Genomic DNA, 20,823 nt, shown 5'->3' with positions numbered 1-20,823 from the left:
ATCCTTTCCAGTTTGAGGTCTGCTGTTTTTCTCCCTCCTTAGTGTCCAGGTTCACATACAATTCACCTTTTCATTTGCCACCACTCTGGTAAAATGTATTTAAAAAAAGACCAAGAGTCCCTCTTATGCAAGTCTGTACCTGGTAAATGAAAAGAAGATTTTGTGGTTAATTAGGAGAAAAAATGTTTTTCAACACATTATTTTTGTGAATCATCTTGTTCCAGTGCAATTTTCTGCTACAAAACCTCAGGTCCTGTAATAAAACAAAGGATATGTTGATGTAAATTTCTTGAATACATAACTTCTGTAGTTGCTTAACAGACAGTAGGCCAGATAATTACAAAATGTTGTTGCAAAATTTTGTGTGTCTGTTTTCTCACAGCTCCTAAAAACAGAGAAGGAGAAAAGAATAACAAACCAAACTAACCAAAATAAAACTGGAATTAACAGATGGCAGAGTCACAATATGCAAACTTTACAGAGACAAAAGACAAACAAGGAGACAAAACTGATGAAACAGAATGATAACACAAGCAGGAATTACTCTAAGAATTTCATAAGATGAGGAACTTTCATAGTAAATAAATAATATGACCTATAGACCAGCCTTTCTTGTTAAAAAAAAAAACTCCTCAAACAATAAAACCATTAAAACTGACCACTACAAAAAGTGTGGAAATTTGAAGACAAAATTGTTAGAGTGAATTGTTAAATGTTTGTCATTTTTATTCTTACCATTTGTACTTTAACTGTGTGTTGAAAGGAATTCTTTTGTTCTCCCCTCCCCAGATTCTCGAGGTTCTGAGTGGGGGGCTGTAGTGTTTTATCACAGGCAAACATCCTTGTGAAGGTCTGATGTGGTAAAACTTCCTGCCCTTTGTATGGCTTCACTGTGTTATCTAGGGTGAACCATAGATTGGGTGTGGGGAGGTTACCCTCTTTATGACCTAGGATGTTGTTCCTGCTTTATGACCCTTTTGGTCAGCAGCTCACACACACACACACACACACACACACACACACACGGTATTCTTTGTTCACATGTATACCTATATAAGAGGTCATATGTTAATGAACCTATACATATTCATGTAACCACAATAAAAGAGCAGTGTTACGGGGGAGCGGACGAGAGCAACTGGGGTCAAGCGAAGGAACGGCGCCTGTCCAGTTCTCTCCCGTGCACGTGAAACATAAAGAATGTTGCCTACTTCGTGTCTTGCTTGCTATGTAATCACATTGCCTTCAACGTTCCAGCGAATAGGTTTAAGCTACAAACCTATCATTAATTGGTCCTTCGACGCCGGATCCCTGGAGTCGGCATTCACCGAGGAGAGAACCCTGACGTCAGCGAGACGTGAGAATTTGTCATCGGGCCGGTGGATTAGCTGTCTGTTTTCTCTCCCCGACGAATGACGATCGGCGGGATCCGAGGCTGGTATTACACGCTAAGCAACACCGAGTAAGTTGGAAGAGTTGACTGGGTTAGTGTCCCAGAACTGGGTTAGGGTCCCGAGAGAGAGGTTTTGGTAAAATCGCCCAAGGGCCCAAGCGTCCGGTGAGTGTCCGGTTTTGAAATCGCCCTGGGTTTGTGTCCCTAGTGTCCCTTCACAGGGTTTTGAGTCGCGCGACTGGGTTAGGGTCCCAGAGGAGTGTTGCTGTGTTTGTGTGAATGACTGCGGAGCAGGCATGGTCTGTAACGCGGTTGTTGTTGTTATCATGGGTTCCCGAGCAAGTAAGACTGCCTCACAGGGAGACAACACATTTTTGCAAGAATTTACTCCCAACAGTGCGAGGTATTTATATTCTCATAACTGTCATGAGCGTAAACTAGTCACGGGAGAATCTCAAATGTTAGAAGTTTTCAGGAAAACAGCAGCCTTGAAGAGCGTGTGGAGAAGGCCAGCCCACATCAGCAGCAGTTAAGCTATGCTCTGGTGAATGGCTTCCCCCACCTCTTGCTGACACAAAATGTTTAGATGATTCTTTAGATTTCCCTGATCAACAACAGCCTGTGCTCCAGACCATTAATTTAACCAACTGTTAAAAGTAATCTGCATTAAGCTTAAGGTTGCTCAAATTCAGTACAATGACATATGAGATGAAGTAAAATAGGCAAATATTTTACCTAATTACGTGCATAGAGGCACTTGACCTGTTTGAAAGACTGTCGTTTTATTATGAGCCATTGTTGAGATATAGAGCACACCTGTGAAAACAACTAATATGCTGAACCCTGTGTGAAGCAGCTGAAATGTAAGTCTTTGCCACTGTGGGCAAAGCACGCAACCACTGTGTGAGGATGTGTTGCTGTCTCTTCTGAGCTGATGAGCAAGCTACACATTATCAGATCAGGAGCTGGCTGAGAACTCATCAAAGAGAGAGAAACAGAACTATGATAATTATGATAACTGGAGTATGTAGTGTATCCGTGAGTTCAGCTTCTTCTTTCAGATGCGCAGCAGTTTTCCTGGATCTTGATTCATGTGTGTAGAGTGTTCATAGCATCAGCATCATGTTTTTGTTTATTTGTTTTGTTGGGTTGAAAACTAACTAGATAAACCTGTGATCATACTTATGGATCACCATCATCAGCCATATGTTTTATTTATGCAGATGAAAAAGTGAGTGTGAATGTGCCTGACATCGCAGTGTGTGTGTGCGCTGTGTAAACGTAATTATCTCCAATTGTGAGAGCGGTGATTCTGCAGGTCACCAGTTATAAGAAAAAAAGAGTAAAAAAGGAGACAAAATCTACATTGTAGATGGAAAATAATAGGAAAAAGGTTTTGTGTCTATTAGCCAAGAACAACTACAATCTTATTTTCTGCTTTTAAGAAAGAAGAGTTCAAAAGATAGAGAGAGAGAGGTGTGTGTTGTTTAAGCAGAGATGATAATAATGAAAATGTCTTAGTTTTGTCACTTTCAGATGAAAAGCAGACCTGGATCATTTTCCACATGCAGCAGTCGGAAGGAAGTTATAGTTTAACACTATTGGAAATGTTCAGGCCAATTCTTGGCTAACTTATTTACAGCTCCATGTGTCCCTCATCCTCACAAGCGAGCTCTCACTCCTCCCTGAAGACAAGGAATGCAGTTCCAAGAGCAATAACATGGCAGATAAAGAGACAGCAGCAAAGTCCTGAGCAAAGAGACCCAGCAAGCAGCAGCAGTGTGGACAAACAGCAGTGGAGAAGAAGAGCAAACCATCATCCTGACTGATTGATGAATGGCACTGTGTTTCCAACAAGCTGCAACTTCACTGTGCTTGAGAAAAGGACGTTTGGGGAGAACTGAGGAGACTGTTGGAGGTTGACATTTGCCACCTTTGGAGAAAATGGCAAGAAGAGACAGTGGAACACAGGACAAAGCTGAAGAAGAACTGTCGGCTGTTGGACTGTTGAAGTGGGAGAGGACAACAGAGTGAGAGTAAGTAAGGACACAGAGGAATGCTGTTGTTTAATGTGGGAAATCAAAATTTGGGTTAGCAAACCTGGGGAAAAGAATACTGACTGCTTAGGTGGAAAATTGTGAAGCAGTCTGAGCCACTACAAGAAGAAACATATACAAAATCACACACACAAGCAGAACATGCATTAACCCTACTAACACAAACACAAGAGAGCCCATGAAGATTAGGCAGCATCTTGAGCATGTGAGTCTGTTTATCATCTTGTCCAAGTCACCTGGTGTGATGCAAAGACCAGTGGACTCATAGCATGTTAGTTAAGAAAGGATCAAATAATAGCAGAGAAGTGTGTAGGAAAGGCAGCTTTAAGAACATGCCCTGCTGGAGATGCAGCTCCAGACACATTGATTAAACCTGCCTAATAACACAAACACACATGCAATGAAAATCAGCTTGTTGTCTCTCATCAGTGTTAAAATAGTGTCAATTTAACAGACACTTGTTATCAAATGCTGAATTTATCCAATGCTGACAATTAACTAACTATGTTGCAGGACAAAAGTTTAATTTTTGTGGGAAAAAAAAGATTCTGGTTTGACCAACCAGTGATCAGACAATAAATTTAGTTGTTAATATAGTAAATTGGGAGATGCTTTCTGCCTGACTGATGCAGCACAAGTAATTTACTGTATGAGGGAAATTCTATTTTTGTGATAATATTTTGAACATGCATTTCTGTTGTCCTGTCATCTTAGTGGGTTAATAGCTGAGATGCAAATTAGTTGATGGTTCTTAGATTAATGAAAGGTGACTGAATTCTAGCACGAGTGAATGGGATGTGTTGGAGTTTGTTAGAGTGGAGACTCTAAAACACTGAGTTTCCTGTTGTGATGTGCGAGTGAATCCTGCACCCAGATACACAACTCTGAATATATAAGAACAAACTTCTTTTGCGAAATGCATGACAACATGTCACATGTTTTATGATGACGGGGAAAAAGGAAAACTAAATAAAATTTGTGGCCTAAATGAGTAAAAAGTACAGTCCCGGGGATTAAAATTCATAGCTAATGAGACATGAGGCTTATGTTGTGTGTTGTGTGGCTGATGGTTGGTTTTGAATTAATCTAGCTGATGATTTTTCTTTTGTTGTGAAATTGAGCCTGCCAATTAGTATGATGGTATAATAAATCATGCTAATGGTATGATTTACCCTCCTGAGATGAGGAGCCTGTGTCATGACTTAACGAGGCCTTTTTATTTTGATACTTTCACAGTGCACTGAAAGTTTTGTTTGATGATCTCTGTTTGAGCAGATCTGCACGATTAGAACAGAAGCGCTATACGACGCGTCGTCGAGAAAATTGTTGCAAGTGAGTTTCTCCACATTAAAATGGGCTCAGGAGAAAGTCACTTATCTGGGACAATTAGAAAATAGGTCCCTACCCAAAAAGGATTAAGCGAGAGAATCCAATATAAAGTTCTTCTTTTCTTTTTGAAATGACGTCATTTTGCTGAGAAGTGGAAATGAAAATGCGACAATAATTTCCACTATCAGCAAAGAAAGAATGAATGAATGCATGAATGAATGAGTGAGAGAAAATAAAATTGACTGACTGGTAAAAGCGGACAGAAGCTGACAGACTGACTGACATCACTGTGCGAAGTTAACCCCCACCTGACAAAGGTGCAGATGAATCTATGTGTGTTTCTTTTTACAGGAGCAGAAAGAGGACAGCAACATTCGAGGTTGCGTGAGCTTTGGCTGTACCGATTTAACCTTTTAAATGCCACTTTCTGTGTCTGTGCATCTATCAGAGGTGTTATTCACTACTTTGTGTTGCTCACAGAGGTAACTGTGAGAAAGTGTGTATACACCTGCGCAGCGCTAACTTTTCTACAGCATCACAGTTCTTCATGTGATTTGATCATGTGATTTATACCAGGATAGCTGGTTGATGTTTTCTACTACAGGATTTCTGGGTTCATGTGTGAAGAAAACTGTGTTTACAGGTTATGAGTTGGTGATGCTGTTACACTGTGTTGTTGGGAAAATGTTAAAGGTTACTTTGACGATGTGAATAACATGTGAGACATTCCCTGTGTTGAAACTAGTGTCACTTCTTTCCACAGCTATGGATGGCTAACTTTATGGTCTTTTTACAGCACCTCTGGAACCTGTCAATTTGTGCCTGACCTCCAGGATTGTCCATGTGTGTTGCTAATGTTTGTTTTTCTAAGAGTGCATGTAGAGGATTCAGCAGAGACGGACAAGTAACATGAGAAAGCAACTAAGAGATGCAGTGTTTATGGAATAGTTTGATATGGGGCTCATTAGCTGGCCACTACTGAGCTCCTAGTGATAAATACATGGAGTGACTTTGCTTAAGGGAAGTCACCGATTTCATTAATGTTAACTGAGTACATGGGATGATCCATGTCTGAGGCAAATTATGCCGATAATTGTAGTTTACTGATTTGAGAAAACCTGAACATGATACTTGTCCTGTTGATGCTGAATGCTTTATTACTCTTATGACACAATTGTTTATAAGTGTGGAGTTTGATTTCACTTCCAGATCTTGTTTTCCAGGCCATGATGGTGTGTATGATGGCTCCAGGCGGAGCCAGATGTGAAGCAAACTTATTATGCAAAACACACTAACAGCTTTTATTGCAGGGTTATAGGTCCGGGGTGGTGCTGCTCCAGAGGGGGAGATGCCCTGATGTTGCCTGGGACATGATCTGGCTAACCTTTTTCTTTCAGACAGGAATCTAGGTTTGATGAGTTGACTCATGGGAGTGTCCATGCATCAAGAGGAGGGGTCCAGAATTACAGAGTTACATGAAACTATGTTTTTTATGTTTTCATGATTTTTGTGTGATTAACAGTTCATTTACGGGTATTAAACTTATGTAAAGTGGTGCATCCATGTTCAGATGAGGCTTTGGTGGTCCATAGATGAAGCTCACTGAACTAAAGAATGTGGTTTGATGATGATTGACATGCTTTAGGAGTTTCTCCTCCTAGCAAGGAAATACAGGTGCAGCAGTTAGAGTATTGCTGAAAGGAATCTCCTGAGAAATCTTCTGAGGCCCAGTGAGAAGCAACCCATTCCAGGCATAGCTGACAGTCCAGGCAGTGGTTGAGGTCAAAGGTCGAGCTGTTTGGGGCCCATCATGAGATCAGACTTTGGAGCCACAGCAAGGACCACGAAGCTGCATTGGAATGAGAGCTGTGCCAAGGGGGCTTTCCAGAGGCCAACAGAGGAGATTGTGGACGACAGACGGGCACCTGAAGGATGAGGGGAGCGTGCCAAGCTCCATCGACAGCGCAGGCGGAGTCCAAGGATGGCATCATGATTCTGTGAGAAGCACAGGAACCAGAAGCTATGGTGGTGATGACAGCAGTTTCCTATGAACATCACCTAATGCTGTGTCACTGTACTGTGCATACGATGGCACACTGAAGACTGCTGGGATCATAACAGCAGTAAGATAACTGGATCCAGCACCCTTTCCACAGGGTTTTCCTGCAGAGGATGGACAATGGAGGATAGGTATCCCCCACAGGACAAGGAGGCCTGAAGTGAGGTGATGGGGGTTGGTAGAGGCCATAAAACTAGAGTGTTGACGAGGTCTGCAGCTTTGAAGATGAGACCCATGTTGACAAGCAATAAAACCACTTGGTATGTTTGACTGTTTATTCTACATACATTTGGACTCTGGTCCTATGGACAGTGATGGGAACATCTGGAAGAGACAATTATGACGCCCTATAGAGCTTAAACCACTCTACAGCGAGACGTGTGATTTACATGTCTTGTGGAGGAGCACCACCAAGCTGGAGTGTTTTTGAAGTGTTGCTTTCTTATTTTAACTATTAAAGTAACAATTCATTTGTTTGCTTATGTATAGGATGCATTTTACCATGTATAAGATCACTGTTAACTAAAATGATTTTTGATACATTTGTTAATTATGTACTTTTACAACAATATGAAATGACTGAAATGAATGACATGACAGAGGCCTGTGTATGAATGATGCCTGCACTGAAAATGTTAAGCAAGAGGTGCATGGCTGAGAATATACTACATAGGAATAATTTGGAGCATAAAAAATACAAAACAGGAGGGAAATGTTAGAGTGAATTGTTAAATGTTTGTCATTTTTATTCTTACCATTTGTACTTTAACTGTGTGTTGAAAGGAATTCTTTTGTTCTCCCCTCCCCAGATTCTCGAGGTTCTGAGTGGGGGGCTGTAGTGTTTTATCACAGGCAAACATCCTTGTGAAGGTCTGATGTGGTAAAACTTCCTGCCCTTTGTATGGCTTCACTGTGTTATCTAGGGTGAACCATAGATTGGGTGTGGGGAGGTTACCCTCTTTATGACCTAGGATGTTGTTCCTGCTTTATGACCCTTTTGGTCAGCAGCTCTCACACACACACACACACACACACACACACACACACACACACGGTATTCTTTGTTCACATGTATATCTATATAAGAGGTCATATGTTAATGAACCTATGCATATTCATGTAACCACAATAAAAGAGCAGTGTTACGGGGGAGCGGACGAGAGCAACTGGGGTCAAGCGAAGGAACGGCGCCTGTCCAGTTCTCTCCCGTGCACGTGAAACATAAAGAATGTTGCCTACTCGTGTCTTGCTTGCTGTGTAATTACATTGCCTTCAACGTTCCAGCGAATAGGTTTAAGCTACAAACCTATCAAAAATACATTTCTTATCCACTTATTTAGATATGAATAAGACATGCAGCATTTCATATCACTAACTATACAGAGTAAACTTTTAGAATAATTATATTAAATATCACACAAAAACACTTTGAATTGAATAAACAAATTTTATTGAACACGTTTAATAAATTTACAGTCATGTTTTGATGCCAGTTTCCCTGCAGTCATTTAAACAAATTACCTGTGACGAACTCTTGTACATTCATTTCAGCATGTCTACAATGTAAATATTAAATCATACAAGAGCACACACGGCATGCCAGCATTCAAATATTGTATGAACATGATGATAACTAAAATAATTAAAAAGTAGCTATATTATGTAAAAGTTTTTAATGTTCAGTCTTCTCTACTGTCATGTGAATTAGTCCCTTATTGGATTTCTGTGAAATTAAAGCTGAACATGAAAAGCTGCAGGATGTAATTTGAGTTTTTTTTTTAAGTTAATAGAAAATTAGATTTTTGTGTGTGTGTTACTTTAATACACTTTGTTAATGTAATCTTATAACTTTTTCTTGACCTCAGCATACAGTTCCTCTTGGCCGTGAGCGCGCTCTGTGTTTTTTGGCTCAATGACATTTATCTGTGCGTACACTGTATCCTGCTGCTGTCCTCTGTCCTGCACTGAGTCAGAGGATGCTTCATTTCTCAGCACAGAGAAGTTGATCTCTCCGTAATGGATGTTTTCTTCTTCTCCTTCTGATTTACTTGCTGGCTCTTCAACAACCAGCTCTTCACTTTTTTGATTCTATAAAATTAAACAAATAGAAAGTTTCATTTAAATCTAGTTGTCATGGTCCTGGGCCACGTTGGCCCAGTATTCTTAGTTTTCATGTGTTTTGTACTGTGTTCTTTCATTATGCTGTGGTTCCTAGGTTCTGTTAAGATGTCCCTTATTTTGGTTACCCCCTGTGTGCTCCTCTGTGTATCTGTGAGCCCTCGTTTCCCCTCGTGTTTCATTCCATGTCTCCCCAGCCCGCTACGCCTGTGCTTTCCCCGTGCTCTCCTGTCTCTCTCTCCTCCTGTCTGCACCTCTGTACTTCCTGTTTTACTTTGACAGTCTCCCGTCAGTGTCGCGTTTCTCCTGCCATGTCTTGTTACGATTATCTGTGTCAGCTGTGTTCCCCGTGTGTCCCCACTTCCCTCGTTAACCCTCTGTGTATTTATGTGCATGTCTCTCTCAGTTCAGTGTCGCTTCGTCAACGTCTCTTTCCCGAACCTGTGTGCCTCCCTGTGTTCCCTCGGTCCTCAGCTTAGTTCTCCCAGTTTAGTTTTGTTACTTTGTCAGTCCTGCATTAAAGCAGCATTTTTGAGTTCCACTTCAGTCTCTGTGAGTTTTGCATTTGGGTCCTCATCTGCCTCCACACAGCGTGTCCATGACACTAGTAAGCAGACTCTGGTGGAGGTACTACAGTAAATAACTTTCTGAACAGTTCAGTAAATTACAGAGAAGTTTAGTATTTTCTTACATGAGTCTGTTGTTGAGTTTGATGCTTTGACTTTAAGCACCTGAAAGATATAAGAGGCTGTTAAACTAACTGTCCTCTATTTGAGGTTACATATATGTCTGAGTAAACCGATAGTTTAACTTGCAGCTAACATGTCAGTGACAGTAACTGATCGTGTTTTCCACTGAGATGTAATATTTACCAAACAAAGATAATCAAGCAGAGTAACATCATCCCAAGGATTCCTCCGAGAAGCAGCCACCATGGGAAAGAGATAGGCCTCTGCTCTCCTGATAGAAAAACAAGATAAATATGAAACAGCAAATGAATTTTAAAAAAGCCATATCCCTGACTTTAATTTTACACTTTGTACATCACTGTTAAAAAACAAAACAAAACAAAGAGAAGTAAAGAGTAAAAAAAAAGGATAACAGCATACAACACATCAGTAGCTTCAGCATTTACCTCCAACAGTCACGTTAATCTCTGCAGATGTCTGATTACCCAGATCATTAGTGGCCACACAGTAATAAACTCCTCCATCTGTTACATTGAAGCTGTAAATCTCTCCTTCAGATACTTTCACAGCTCTGCTCTTCTTGAACCAGGTGAAGCTGCTGACTGGAGGTTTGGCTCTGCTGGAGCAGGTCAGGTTCACCCAGCTGCCTGCTGACACCAAACCTGATGGACTGATGGATGCTGAGGTGTCTTTAGGAGCATCTGGAGAAACAAACAAACAAAGACATATCACACAAATCATGTTGTCCTATAGGATCCAGTTCAACAACAAACTCTGATTGTCTTACATGAAACACTGAGAGTCTCTTCTGTCTCTGCTGTCTTGGTGTCTTTTCCTTGGTTCACAGGATATCTGGCAGAGCAGCTGATCTTCTTTCCATCATGTGTGTCTGACAGAGTGATGGTCTGCTGGATTTTAGTTGTAAAGCTTCCATCTGTGTTTTCCTCTATTTTGTTTTGAGAGTCTTGTGTGAGATTCCAGGTGAGTTGAGGAGGGGAGTGTGGACAGGGAGTGAGAGCTGAGCAGGTTATAGTGACAGACTCCTTCTCCTTCAGATCACCTTGGACTGTAATATTGGGCCTCCAAGGAGAATCTGTGGTTTCACATCAAGCTCAGTTTTTATACTGATAATACAGGAAACACAGTCAAGTAACAGATGGAGATCAGTGTAGTTGTGTTAAAGTCTTAATTTTACATGTTCATGCTGTACATTTATTCTGAGTTTATTATTTCCTTCATGTAGCAGAAATAGCTGAGCTTTGGAATCAGCACAGTAAGCAAACTTTCATTTTTATTTTTGCACTCAAAAATATTATAACAAAGAAAACTGGACATCACTTAGGATTCACTGTTTTAACTGTCAAATGTAAAGTCAGTACATTTATATCTTATCTGTTAATATTCCAGTCAGATTTTTTAAATTATTAATAATAAAATCAAAACTTTCTCACCTTTAATTTTTATTTTAAGAGGATCACAAGCAGCTGTTGCTCTGAACGGCCAGTTCATAATTCTGAAGTAGTATGTGTTTGTATAAGTTGTGTTTAAATTGGAAAACAGAGTGGTGCAGTTTTTCTCCTTCAGGTTTCCTGTAATCTTCACTGGATAGATATTAACTGTCCCACTGCTGTTGAAGATCTCATTGTTTGGATGTGCAAAAACATTCGAATGATTTTTAATCCACACTGCAAAGACATGTCTTGTGCTGTCAAACTTTTCTGGGCCAGCAGCACTAAAGTTACATGGGATTTGTAAACAAGATCCACTCAGAGCTTCCATCTCTGTTGGTGCAGTGATGAACAGGTGTGTGTTTGAAGGACAAGCAGCCAAAGTGTCTGGAAAAAATCAAAACAAACTAATACACATGATAGGAAGGATAATTATGATAAACTGAGTTCATCAGACATGTTTCAGTTCAGTTCAGTTTCAGTTTGAGTTTTGTCATATGCAAGTTAGCGCAGGGTCAACATTGCTATGAAATGTATTTGACGAGCAGAAGACAAGTCACTCAGCATGATAGTACAGTAAAAATAGTAAAGAAAACAAAATATTTATAAAATATAGCGGAAAAATATAGTAAGCAATATTAACAGAGTAAATATATAGATAAATATATGTACACACTTGTATAAATAGATAAAGAAATCTTAAATAGAAATGTGACCACTGACATGTAATGGGGGGGGGGGGGGGGGGGGGGGTGGCAAATGGAATATTGCACATGAGATAAAGTGGCAGGAGTGAGCAGCAGCACAAACTGAGCAGTACAAAATTTTTGAGTGGTAGTTGGTACAGTATTGCACGGAGTGAGGGGTTTTGTTTCTGTAAAGTATCTCTATCTGCACTGATCTGTCAGACTGTAAATGACTGAAATGAGACGGCTCACTTGGAATAAAGAGGAGACTCAGTAACATGATGTCTGTCATGATGTTCACAGACTGGACTGTCACAAAACTCATCACCTGTATAAAAAAAACATAACATCACATAAAGGTTTGATCAAATCGGGAACTTGCATTGTTTTATAGAACAATACAAAATTGACATTTATTTGAAATCAGACAATAAAATTAAAGAAGTTATTTTTATTGTGATATAAAAATTTAAATTCAAATGTTTTCTTACCTAATGATCAGACTGCTACAGGAGAAACGACAAAATAAAAGTCTGTGTGTGATTTCAGCAGAAACACAGCGACTGAAACACTTCTCTGTTTAGATGTTGTAATGCCAAAGCAAACAGACCTGTGATGCTTTTTTTGTCTTTCTTTTTCAGTCAGTCTGCCTTTTATGTTCCCATCATGCACTCTGTTGTCAGTTTAGAAGCCACCACTTCCACCTGCCTGTTTATAGATTCATATGACCCCCCACTCACACACTAACCTGTTCCTCATTCTCTCATTAGAATTAGCATTTGTGTCTTAGCTTTTTTGTTCTTCTTTTTGTGTCTCTGTGTGTGTCTGTACTCACACAGGTTACAGCTTTGTGTTGATCAGCTTCCTCGATGTGTCTAAATCTTTTTTGCTTTTATTTAATGATTCATTCTTCAGTTGATCCACTCGGCCAATAGCAGATGTCTGAATGTTTTTATCTTTTATTGTTTGTAGTGTGTTTCCTTCAGCACCAAAATAATCACATAATGAGAAACTTCATAGTAACACCGCAGTTTAGTAGAATCTGGTTGTTGTGAAGCAATACTAGCCTGCTGGCTTTTCATACTGATAGGTTTGTAGCTTGAACCTATTCGCTGGAACGTTGAAGGCAATGTAATTACACAGCAAGCAAGACACGAGTAGGCAACATTCTTTATGTTTCACGTGCACGGAAGAGAACTGGACAGGCGCCGTTCCTTCGCTTGACCCCAGTTGCTCTCGTCCGCTCCCCCGTAACACTGCTCTTTTATTGTGGTTACATGAATATGCATAGGTTCATTAACATATGACCTCTTATATAGGTATGCATGTGAACAAAGAATACCGTGTGTGTGTGTGTGTGTATGTGACTCCCCAAAGCTGGTGCCAGGAGTCTAGCGGTACATCTGAACAAAAGGCTCTTACACTCAAACAGATATACGTGTGTTTGCTATACCATATATCAGCAGGAGAAGATACGACCTCTCCTAGGAGGTGTGTGATCTATACCAGAACACTCTGAGGAGGTGTGAATGCACTCCCCTCTTCATGCTACACAGAGCTGTTGTAGACCTCCTAGGATGAGACATTCTTTCAATCTACAAATGATTATATACTTCTAAGCATATATGAGTAAATATTTCTAAGCATAAATGACAATAAACAATACAAAAACCTAACATTTCCCCCCTTTTGACAATTATGCTAGAAAAGTACCCAGTTATGAATACGTCATGTCTGACAGTGTCAATACAACCATTTTTATACTCAGCATATGTCAACGCACACAGTCTGACAAATATATTAGCAGTTATCCAATTTGTCATTGGTCCCATTCAATGGTAACCTGCATCCTACAGGTGAACAAATGAATTGTCAATGGTCAAAAGAGAAATTAACATTTTCAAGATCACTCCAGCTTGGTTGTGCTCCTCCACAAGACATGTAAATCACACGTCTCTCTGCAGAGTGGTTTAAGTTCTGCAGGGCATCATAAATGTGTCTTCCAGTTGTTTCCATCACTGTTCATAGGACCATAGTCCAAATGTATGTAGAATAGACATTCAAACATACCAGTTGAGTTTGTTGTTTGTCAACATGGGTCTCAGCTATCGTGAGAGCTGCAGACCTCCTCAGCAGTCTAGTTTTATGGCCTCTGTCCTATGGGGGATATTTATGACTCCTCCATTGTCCATCCTCTGCAGGAAAACCCTCTGTGGAAAGGGTGCTGGATCCAGTTATCTTACTGCTGTTATGATCCCAGCAGTCTTCAGTGTGTCATCGTATGCACAGTACAGTGACACCGCATTAGGTGATGTTCATAGGAAACTGCTGTCATCACCACCATAGCTTCTGGTTCCTGTGCTTCTCACAGAATCATGATGTCATCCTTGAACTCCGCCCGCGTTGTCGATGGAGCTTGGCACGCTCCCCTCATCCTTCAGGTGCCCGTCTGTTGTCCACAATCTCCTCTGTTGGCCTCTGGAAAGCCCCCTTGGCACAGCTCTCATCCTTCGCAGCTTCGTGGTCCTTGCTGTGGCTGTGGAATCTGATCTCCCCATGGGCCCCAAACAGCTCAACCTTTGACCTCAACCACTGCCTGGACTGTCAGCTATGCCTGGAATGGGTTGCTTCTCACTGGGCCTCAGAAGATTTCTCAGGAGATTCCTTTCAGCAATACTTTAACTGCTGCACCTGTATTTCCTTGCTAGGAGGAAAACCTCCTACTTGGAAAGCATGTCAATCATCATCAAACCACATTCTTTAGTTCAGTGAGCTTCATTTATGGACCATCAAAGCCTCATCTGAACATGGATGCACCACTTTGCATAGGTTTAATACCCGTAAATGAACTGTTAATCACACAAAGTACTGCAAAAATCATAGAAAACTTTGTTTAATGTTAATTCTGGACCCCTCCTCTTGACGCATGGACACTCCCATGAGTCAACTCATCAAACCTAGATTCCTGTCCTAAAGAAAAAGGTTAGCTAGATCACGTCCCAGCCAACATCAGGGCATCTCCTCTGGAGTAGCTCCGTAACCCTGCAATAAAAGCTGTTAGTGTGTTTTGCACAGTAAGTGTGCTCAACATCTGGCTCCGCCTGGAGCCATCATACACACCATCATGGCCTGGAAAACAAGATCTGGAAGTGAAATCAAACTCCACACTTATAAACAATTGTGTCATAAGAGTAATAAAGCATTCAGCATCAGCAGGACAAGTATCATGTTCAGGTTTTCTCAAATCAGTAAACTACAATTATCGGCATAATTTGCCTCAGACATGGATCATCCCATGTACTCAGTTAATATTAATGTAATCGGTGACTTCCCTTAAGCAAAGTCACTCCATGTATTTAACACTAGGAGCTCAGTAGTGGCCAGCTAATGAGCCCCATATCAAACTATTCCATAAACACTGCATCTCTTAGTTGCTTTCTCATGTTACTTGTCCGTCTCTGCTGAATCCTCTACATGCACTCTTAGAAAAACAAACATTAGCAACACACATGGACAATCCTGGAGGTCAGGCACAAATTGACAGGTTCCAGAGGTGCTGTAAAAAGACCATAAAGTTAGCCATCCATAGCTGTGGATAGAAGTGACACTAGTTTCAACACAGGGAATGTTTCACATGTTATTCACATCGTCAAAGTAACTTTCACATTTTCCCAACAACACAGTGTAACAGCATCACCAACTCATAACCTGTAAACACAGTTTTCTTCATACATGAACCCAGAAATCCTGTAGTAAAAAACATCAACCAGCTATCCTGGTATAAATCACATGATCAAATCACATGAAGAACTGTAATGCTGTAGAAATGTTAGCGCTGCGCAGGTGTATACACACTTTCTCACAGTTACCTCTGTGAGCAACACAAGGTAGTGAATAACACCTCTGATAGATGCACAGACACAGAAAGTGGCATTTAAAAGGTTAAATCGGTACAGCCAAAGCTCACGCAACCTCAAATGTTGCTGTCCTCTTTCTGCTCCTGTAAAAAGAAACACACATAGATTCATCTGCACCTTTGTCAGGTGGGGGTTAACTTCACACAGTGATGTCAGTCAGTCTGTCAGCTTCTGTCCGCTTTTACCAGTCAGTCAGTTTTATTTTCTCTCACTCATTCATTCATGCATTCATTCATTCGTTCTTTGCTGATAGTGGAACCTATTGTCGCATTTTCATTTCCACTCTCAGCAAAATGACGTCATTCAAAAAGGAAAAGAATTTAGACTGGATTTTCTCGTTGAATCCTTTTGGACTGGAACTTGTTTCCTAATTGTCCCATATAAGTGGCTTTCTCCTGAGCCCATTTTAATGTGGAGAAACTCACTTGCAACAATTTTCTCGACGACGCGTCGTATAGCGCTTCAGTTCTAATCGTGCAGATCTGCTCAAACAGAGATCATCAAACAAAACTTTCAGTGCACTGTGAAAGTATCAAAATAAAAAGGCCTTGTTCAGTCATGACACACACTCCTCATCTCAGGAGGGTAAATCATACCATTAGCATGATTTATTATACCATCATACTAATTGGCAGGCTCAACTTCACAACAAAAGAAAAATCATCAGCTAGATTAATTCAAAACCAACCATTAGCCGCACAACACACAACATAAGCCTCATGTCTCATTAGCTATGAATTTTAATCCCCAGGACTGTACTTTTTACTCATTTAGGCCACAAATTTTATTTAGTTTTCCTTTTTCCCCGTCATCATAAAACATGTGACATGTTGTCATGCATTTCGCAAAAGAAGTTTGTTCTCATGTATTCAGAGTTGTGTATCTGGGTGCAGGATTCACTCGCACATCACAACAGGAAACTCAGTGTTTTAGAGTCTCCACTCTAACAAACTCCAACACATCCCATTCACTCGTGCTAGAATTCAGTCACCTTTCATTAATCTAAGAACAACCAACTAATTTGCATCTCAGCTATTAACCCACTAAGATGACAGGACAACAGAAATGCATGTTCAAAATATTATCACAAAAATAGAATTTCCCTCATACAGTAAATTACTTGTGCTGCATCAGTCAGGCAGAAAGCATCTCCCAATTTACTATATTAACAACTAAATTTATTGTCTGATCACTGGTTGGTCAAACCAGAATCTTGTTTCCCACAAAAATTAAACTTTTGTCCTGCAACATAGTTAGTTAATTGTCAGCATTGGATAAATTCAGCATTTGATAACAAGTGTCTGTTAAATTGACACTATTTTAACACTGATGAGAGATAACAAGCTGATTTTTATTGCATGTGTGTTTGTGTTATTAGGCAGGTTTAATCAATGTCTGTGGAGCTGCATCTCCAGCAGGGCATGTTCTTAAAGCTGCCTTTCCTACACACTTCTCTGCTATTATTTGATCCTTTCTTAACTAATGTGCTATGAGTCCACTGGTCTTTGCATCACACCAGGTGATAAACAGACTCACATGCTCAAAATGCTGCCTAATCTTCATGAGCTCTCTTTTGTTTGTGTTAGTAGGGTTAATGCATATTCTGCTTGTGTGTGTGATTTTGTATATGTTTCTTTTTGCAGTGTTTCAGACTCTTTCACAATTTTCCAACTTAAGCAGTCAGTTTTCTGTTTCCCAGGTTTGCTAACCCAAATTTTGATTTCCCACATTAAACAACAGCATTCCTCTGTGTCCTTACTTACTCTCACTCTGTTGTCCTCTCCCACTTCAACAGTCCAACAGTCGGCAGTTCTCCTTCAGCTTTGTCCTGTGTTCCACTGTCTCTTCTTGCCATTTTACTCCGAAAGTGGCAAATGTCAACCTCCAACAGTCTCCTCAGTTCTCCTCAAAAGTCCTTTTCACAAGCACAGTGAAGTTGCAGCTTGTTGGAAACACAGTGCCATTCATCCAATCAGGATGATGGTTTGCTCTTCTTCTCCACTGCTGTTTGTCCACACTGCTGCTGCTTGCTGGGTCTCTTTGCTCAGGACTTTGCTGCTGTCTCTTTATCTGCCATGTTATTGCTCTTTGGAACTGCATTCCTTGTCTTCAGGGAGGAGTGAGAGCTCGCTTGTGAGGTTGAGGAACACATGGTGCTGTAAATAAGTTAGCCAAAAATTGGCCTGAACATTTCCAATAGTGTTAAACTATAATTTCCTTCCGACTGCTGCATGTGGAAAATGATCCAGGTCTGCTTTTCATCTGAAAGTGACAAAACTAAGACATTTCCATTATTATTATCACTGCTTAACCAACACACAGAACTCTCTCTGTTGTTTGTGAACTCTCCTTTCTTGTTCTTGGCTGATAAACACAAAACCTTTTTCCTATAATTATTTTTCATCTACAATGTAGATTTTGTCTCTTTTTTACTCTTTTTTTCTTTACACTAACTGGTGACCTGCAGAATCACCGCTCTCACAATTTGTGACAATTACGTTTACACAACGCACACAGACACTGCGACGTCAGGCACATTCACACTCACTTTTTTCATCTGCATAAATAAAACATATGGCTGATGATATGTGCCACGGTGATCCATAAGTATGATCACAAGTTTATTTAATTATTTTTCAACCCAACAAAACAAATAAACAAAAACATGATGCTGATGCTATGAACACTCTACACACATGAATCAAGATCCAGGAAAACTGCTGCGCATCTGAAAGACGAAGCTGAACTCACGGATACGCTACATACTCGAGTTATCATAGTTCTCTTCCCCTTTCTTTGATGAGTTCTCAGCCAGCTCCTGATCTGATAATGTGTAGCTTGCTCATCAGCTCAGAAGAGACAGCAACACAACCTCACACAGTGGTTGCGTGCTTTGCCCACAGTGGCAAAGACTTACATTTTCATATTCAACTCAGCTTCTCCATCATGTAGTTTTCAGCTGTTTCACACAGGGTTCAGCATATTAGTTGTATTCATAGGTGTGCTCTATATCTCAACAATGGCTCATAATGAGATGGCAGTCTTTCAAACAGGTCAAGTGCCTCTATGCACGTAATTAGGTAAAATATTTACCTATTTTACTTCATCTCATATGTCATTGTACTGAATTTGAGCAACCCTAAGCTTAATGCAGATTGCTTTTAACACTTATCCACCTCAATCAAATCTGTGGTCTGGAGCACGGCTGTTGTTGATCAGGGCAAGCTAAAAAAATAATCTAAACATGTGTGTGTATTGGCAGTTTTGACGGGTACTAATCATTTATTACAGGTGGGGTTACTCAGGCTTGCGCTTAGGACACTCTCTAGCATAGTGACCCCTTTCTCTACATGCATAGCATTTCTCCTTCCTTCTGTTGCGTTCCCACCTAAATCCCCGCGGGCCTTCACCTCTCTTATTCCTGCCCCTATTCAGCCCTCTTCCAGTCTGTCCCTGGAAAATGATTTTATCTGCTAGGGAAGCAGCGACTGCTGAGTTTTGTGACTTCTTCTGTGTTTCTTTAATTCCTTCCTGTGCACAGCGTGTGCAGTTAATGCATGTGAAGGACCGGTCAGAGTTATGATTAACATTTTGCTTCCTAATGAAATCAGCAATGGGTGGGTGAAAGCCGTTCATCAGAGCATAGCTCAACTGCTGCTGATGTGGGCTGGCCTTCTCTGCACGCTCTTCAAGGCTGCTGTGTTTTCTGAAAACTTCCAACATTTGAATCTCTTCCACGACCAGTTTACGCTCATGACAATTATGAGAATATAAATGGCTCGCGCTGCCGGGAGTGAATTCTTGCATGAATGTGTCTCCCTGGGAGGCAGTCTTACTTGCTCGGGAACCCATGATAACAACAACAACCGTGTCACAGACCGCGCCTGCTCCGCAGTCATTCACACAAACACAACAACAACAACAAAATAGGCCTATTGTCCAGCACAGTCTGGACTCCGCGGAACTTCTCAACGCCTCACAAAGTGGCGGAGAACAACACAACCACACGGTTAAAGAGTCGGGCTCTAGGAACTTACTTGGTGTTGCTTAGCGTGTAATATCAGCCTCGGATCCCGCCAATCGTCATTCGTCGAGGAGAGAAAACAGACAGCTCATCCACCGGCCCGATGACAAATTCTCACGTCTCGCTGACGTCAGGGTTCTCTCCTCGGTGAATGCCGACTCCAGGGATCCGGCGTCGAAGGACCAATTAATGATAGGTTTGTAGCTTGAACCTATTCGCTGGAACGTTGAAGGCAATGTAATTACACAGCAAGCAAGACACGAGTAGGCAACATTCTTTATGTTTCACGTGCACGGGAGAGAACTGGACAGGCGCCGTTCCTTCGCTTGACCCCAGTTGCTCTCGTCCGCTCCCCCGTAACACTGCTCTTTTATTGTGGTTACATGAATATGCATAGGTTCATTAACATATGACCTCTTATATAGGTATGCATGTGAACAAAGAATACCGTGTGTGTGTGTGTGTGTGTGTGTGTGTGTGTGTGTATGTGACTCCCCAAAGCTGGTGCCAGGAGTCTAGCGGTACATCTGAACAAAAGGCTCTTACACTCAAACAGATATACGTGTGTTTGCTATACCATATATCAGCAGGTGAAGATACGACCTCTCCTAGGAGGTGTGTGATCTATACCAGAACACTCTGAGGAGGTGTGAATGCACTCCCCTCTTCATGCTACACAGAGCTGTTGTAGACCTCCTAGGATGAGACATTCTTTCAATCTACAAATGATTATATACTTCTAAGCATATATGAGTAAATATTTCTAAGCATAAATGACAATAAACAATACAAAAACCTAACACATACCTGCGACTTATATTTCTAGATACAAAACAAAACAAACAAACAACAAATAAAATAAAAACATCAAAAAACTCAAACAACAGAAAACCACAGACTGGGGGACGACATGGCAAAGAACTGAAGTAATACTGATGGTTTAAATACACACAAGGTAATTATGGAGAGAAGAGAACAGCTGGAAAAACAACACACAATAAACAGAATATTACTGACAAAGAGACAGCAAAACTAAAGAAATGTGTCAGAATAGACAGTCTATTGCAGTTTGTTGTGTATGGGGCTGCAAAGCTGCAGACCAG

General features: G+C 40.8%; 1 protein-coding gene across 1 annotated transcript; it reads right to left on the bottom strand.

Moving 5' to 3' along the window:
* Nucleotides 1–8,665: 8,665 nt before the first annotated feature.
* On the bottom strand, nt 8,666–12,401 carry LOC109200677 (sialoadhesin-like). The gene is made up of 8 exons (XM_019356258.2): nt 12,271–12,401; nt 12,032–12,107; nt 11,097–11,480; nt 10,433–10,738; nt 10,092–10,346; nt 9,829–9,916; nt 9,648–9,687; nt 8,666–8,926 (listed from the first exon to the last, which is right to left on the bottom strand). Exons 2-8 carry the CDS (start codon nt 12,102–12,104, stop codon nt 8,681–8,683), a joined length of 1,392 nt encoding a protein of 463 aa, XP_019211803.1. The 5' UTR covers nt 12,105–12,107; nt 12,271–12,401; the 3' UTR covers nt 8,666–8,680.
* Nucleotides 12,402–20,823: the final 8,422 nt, after the last annotated feature.

The sequence above is a fragment of the Oreochromis niloticus genome, unplaced genomic scaffold, assembly GCF_001858045.2.
Source record: "Oreochromis niloticus isolate F11D_XX unplaced genomic scaffold, O_niloticus_UMD_NMBU tig00002392_pilon, whole genome shotgun sequence".
NCBI lineage: Eukaryota > Metazoa > Chordata > Actinopteri > Cichliformes > Cichlidae > Oreochromis > Oreochromis niloticus.
The sequence above is the reverse complement of the archived record's forward strand: the minus strand, read 5'-3'. Positions and strand labels throughout refer to the sequence as shown.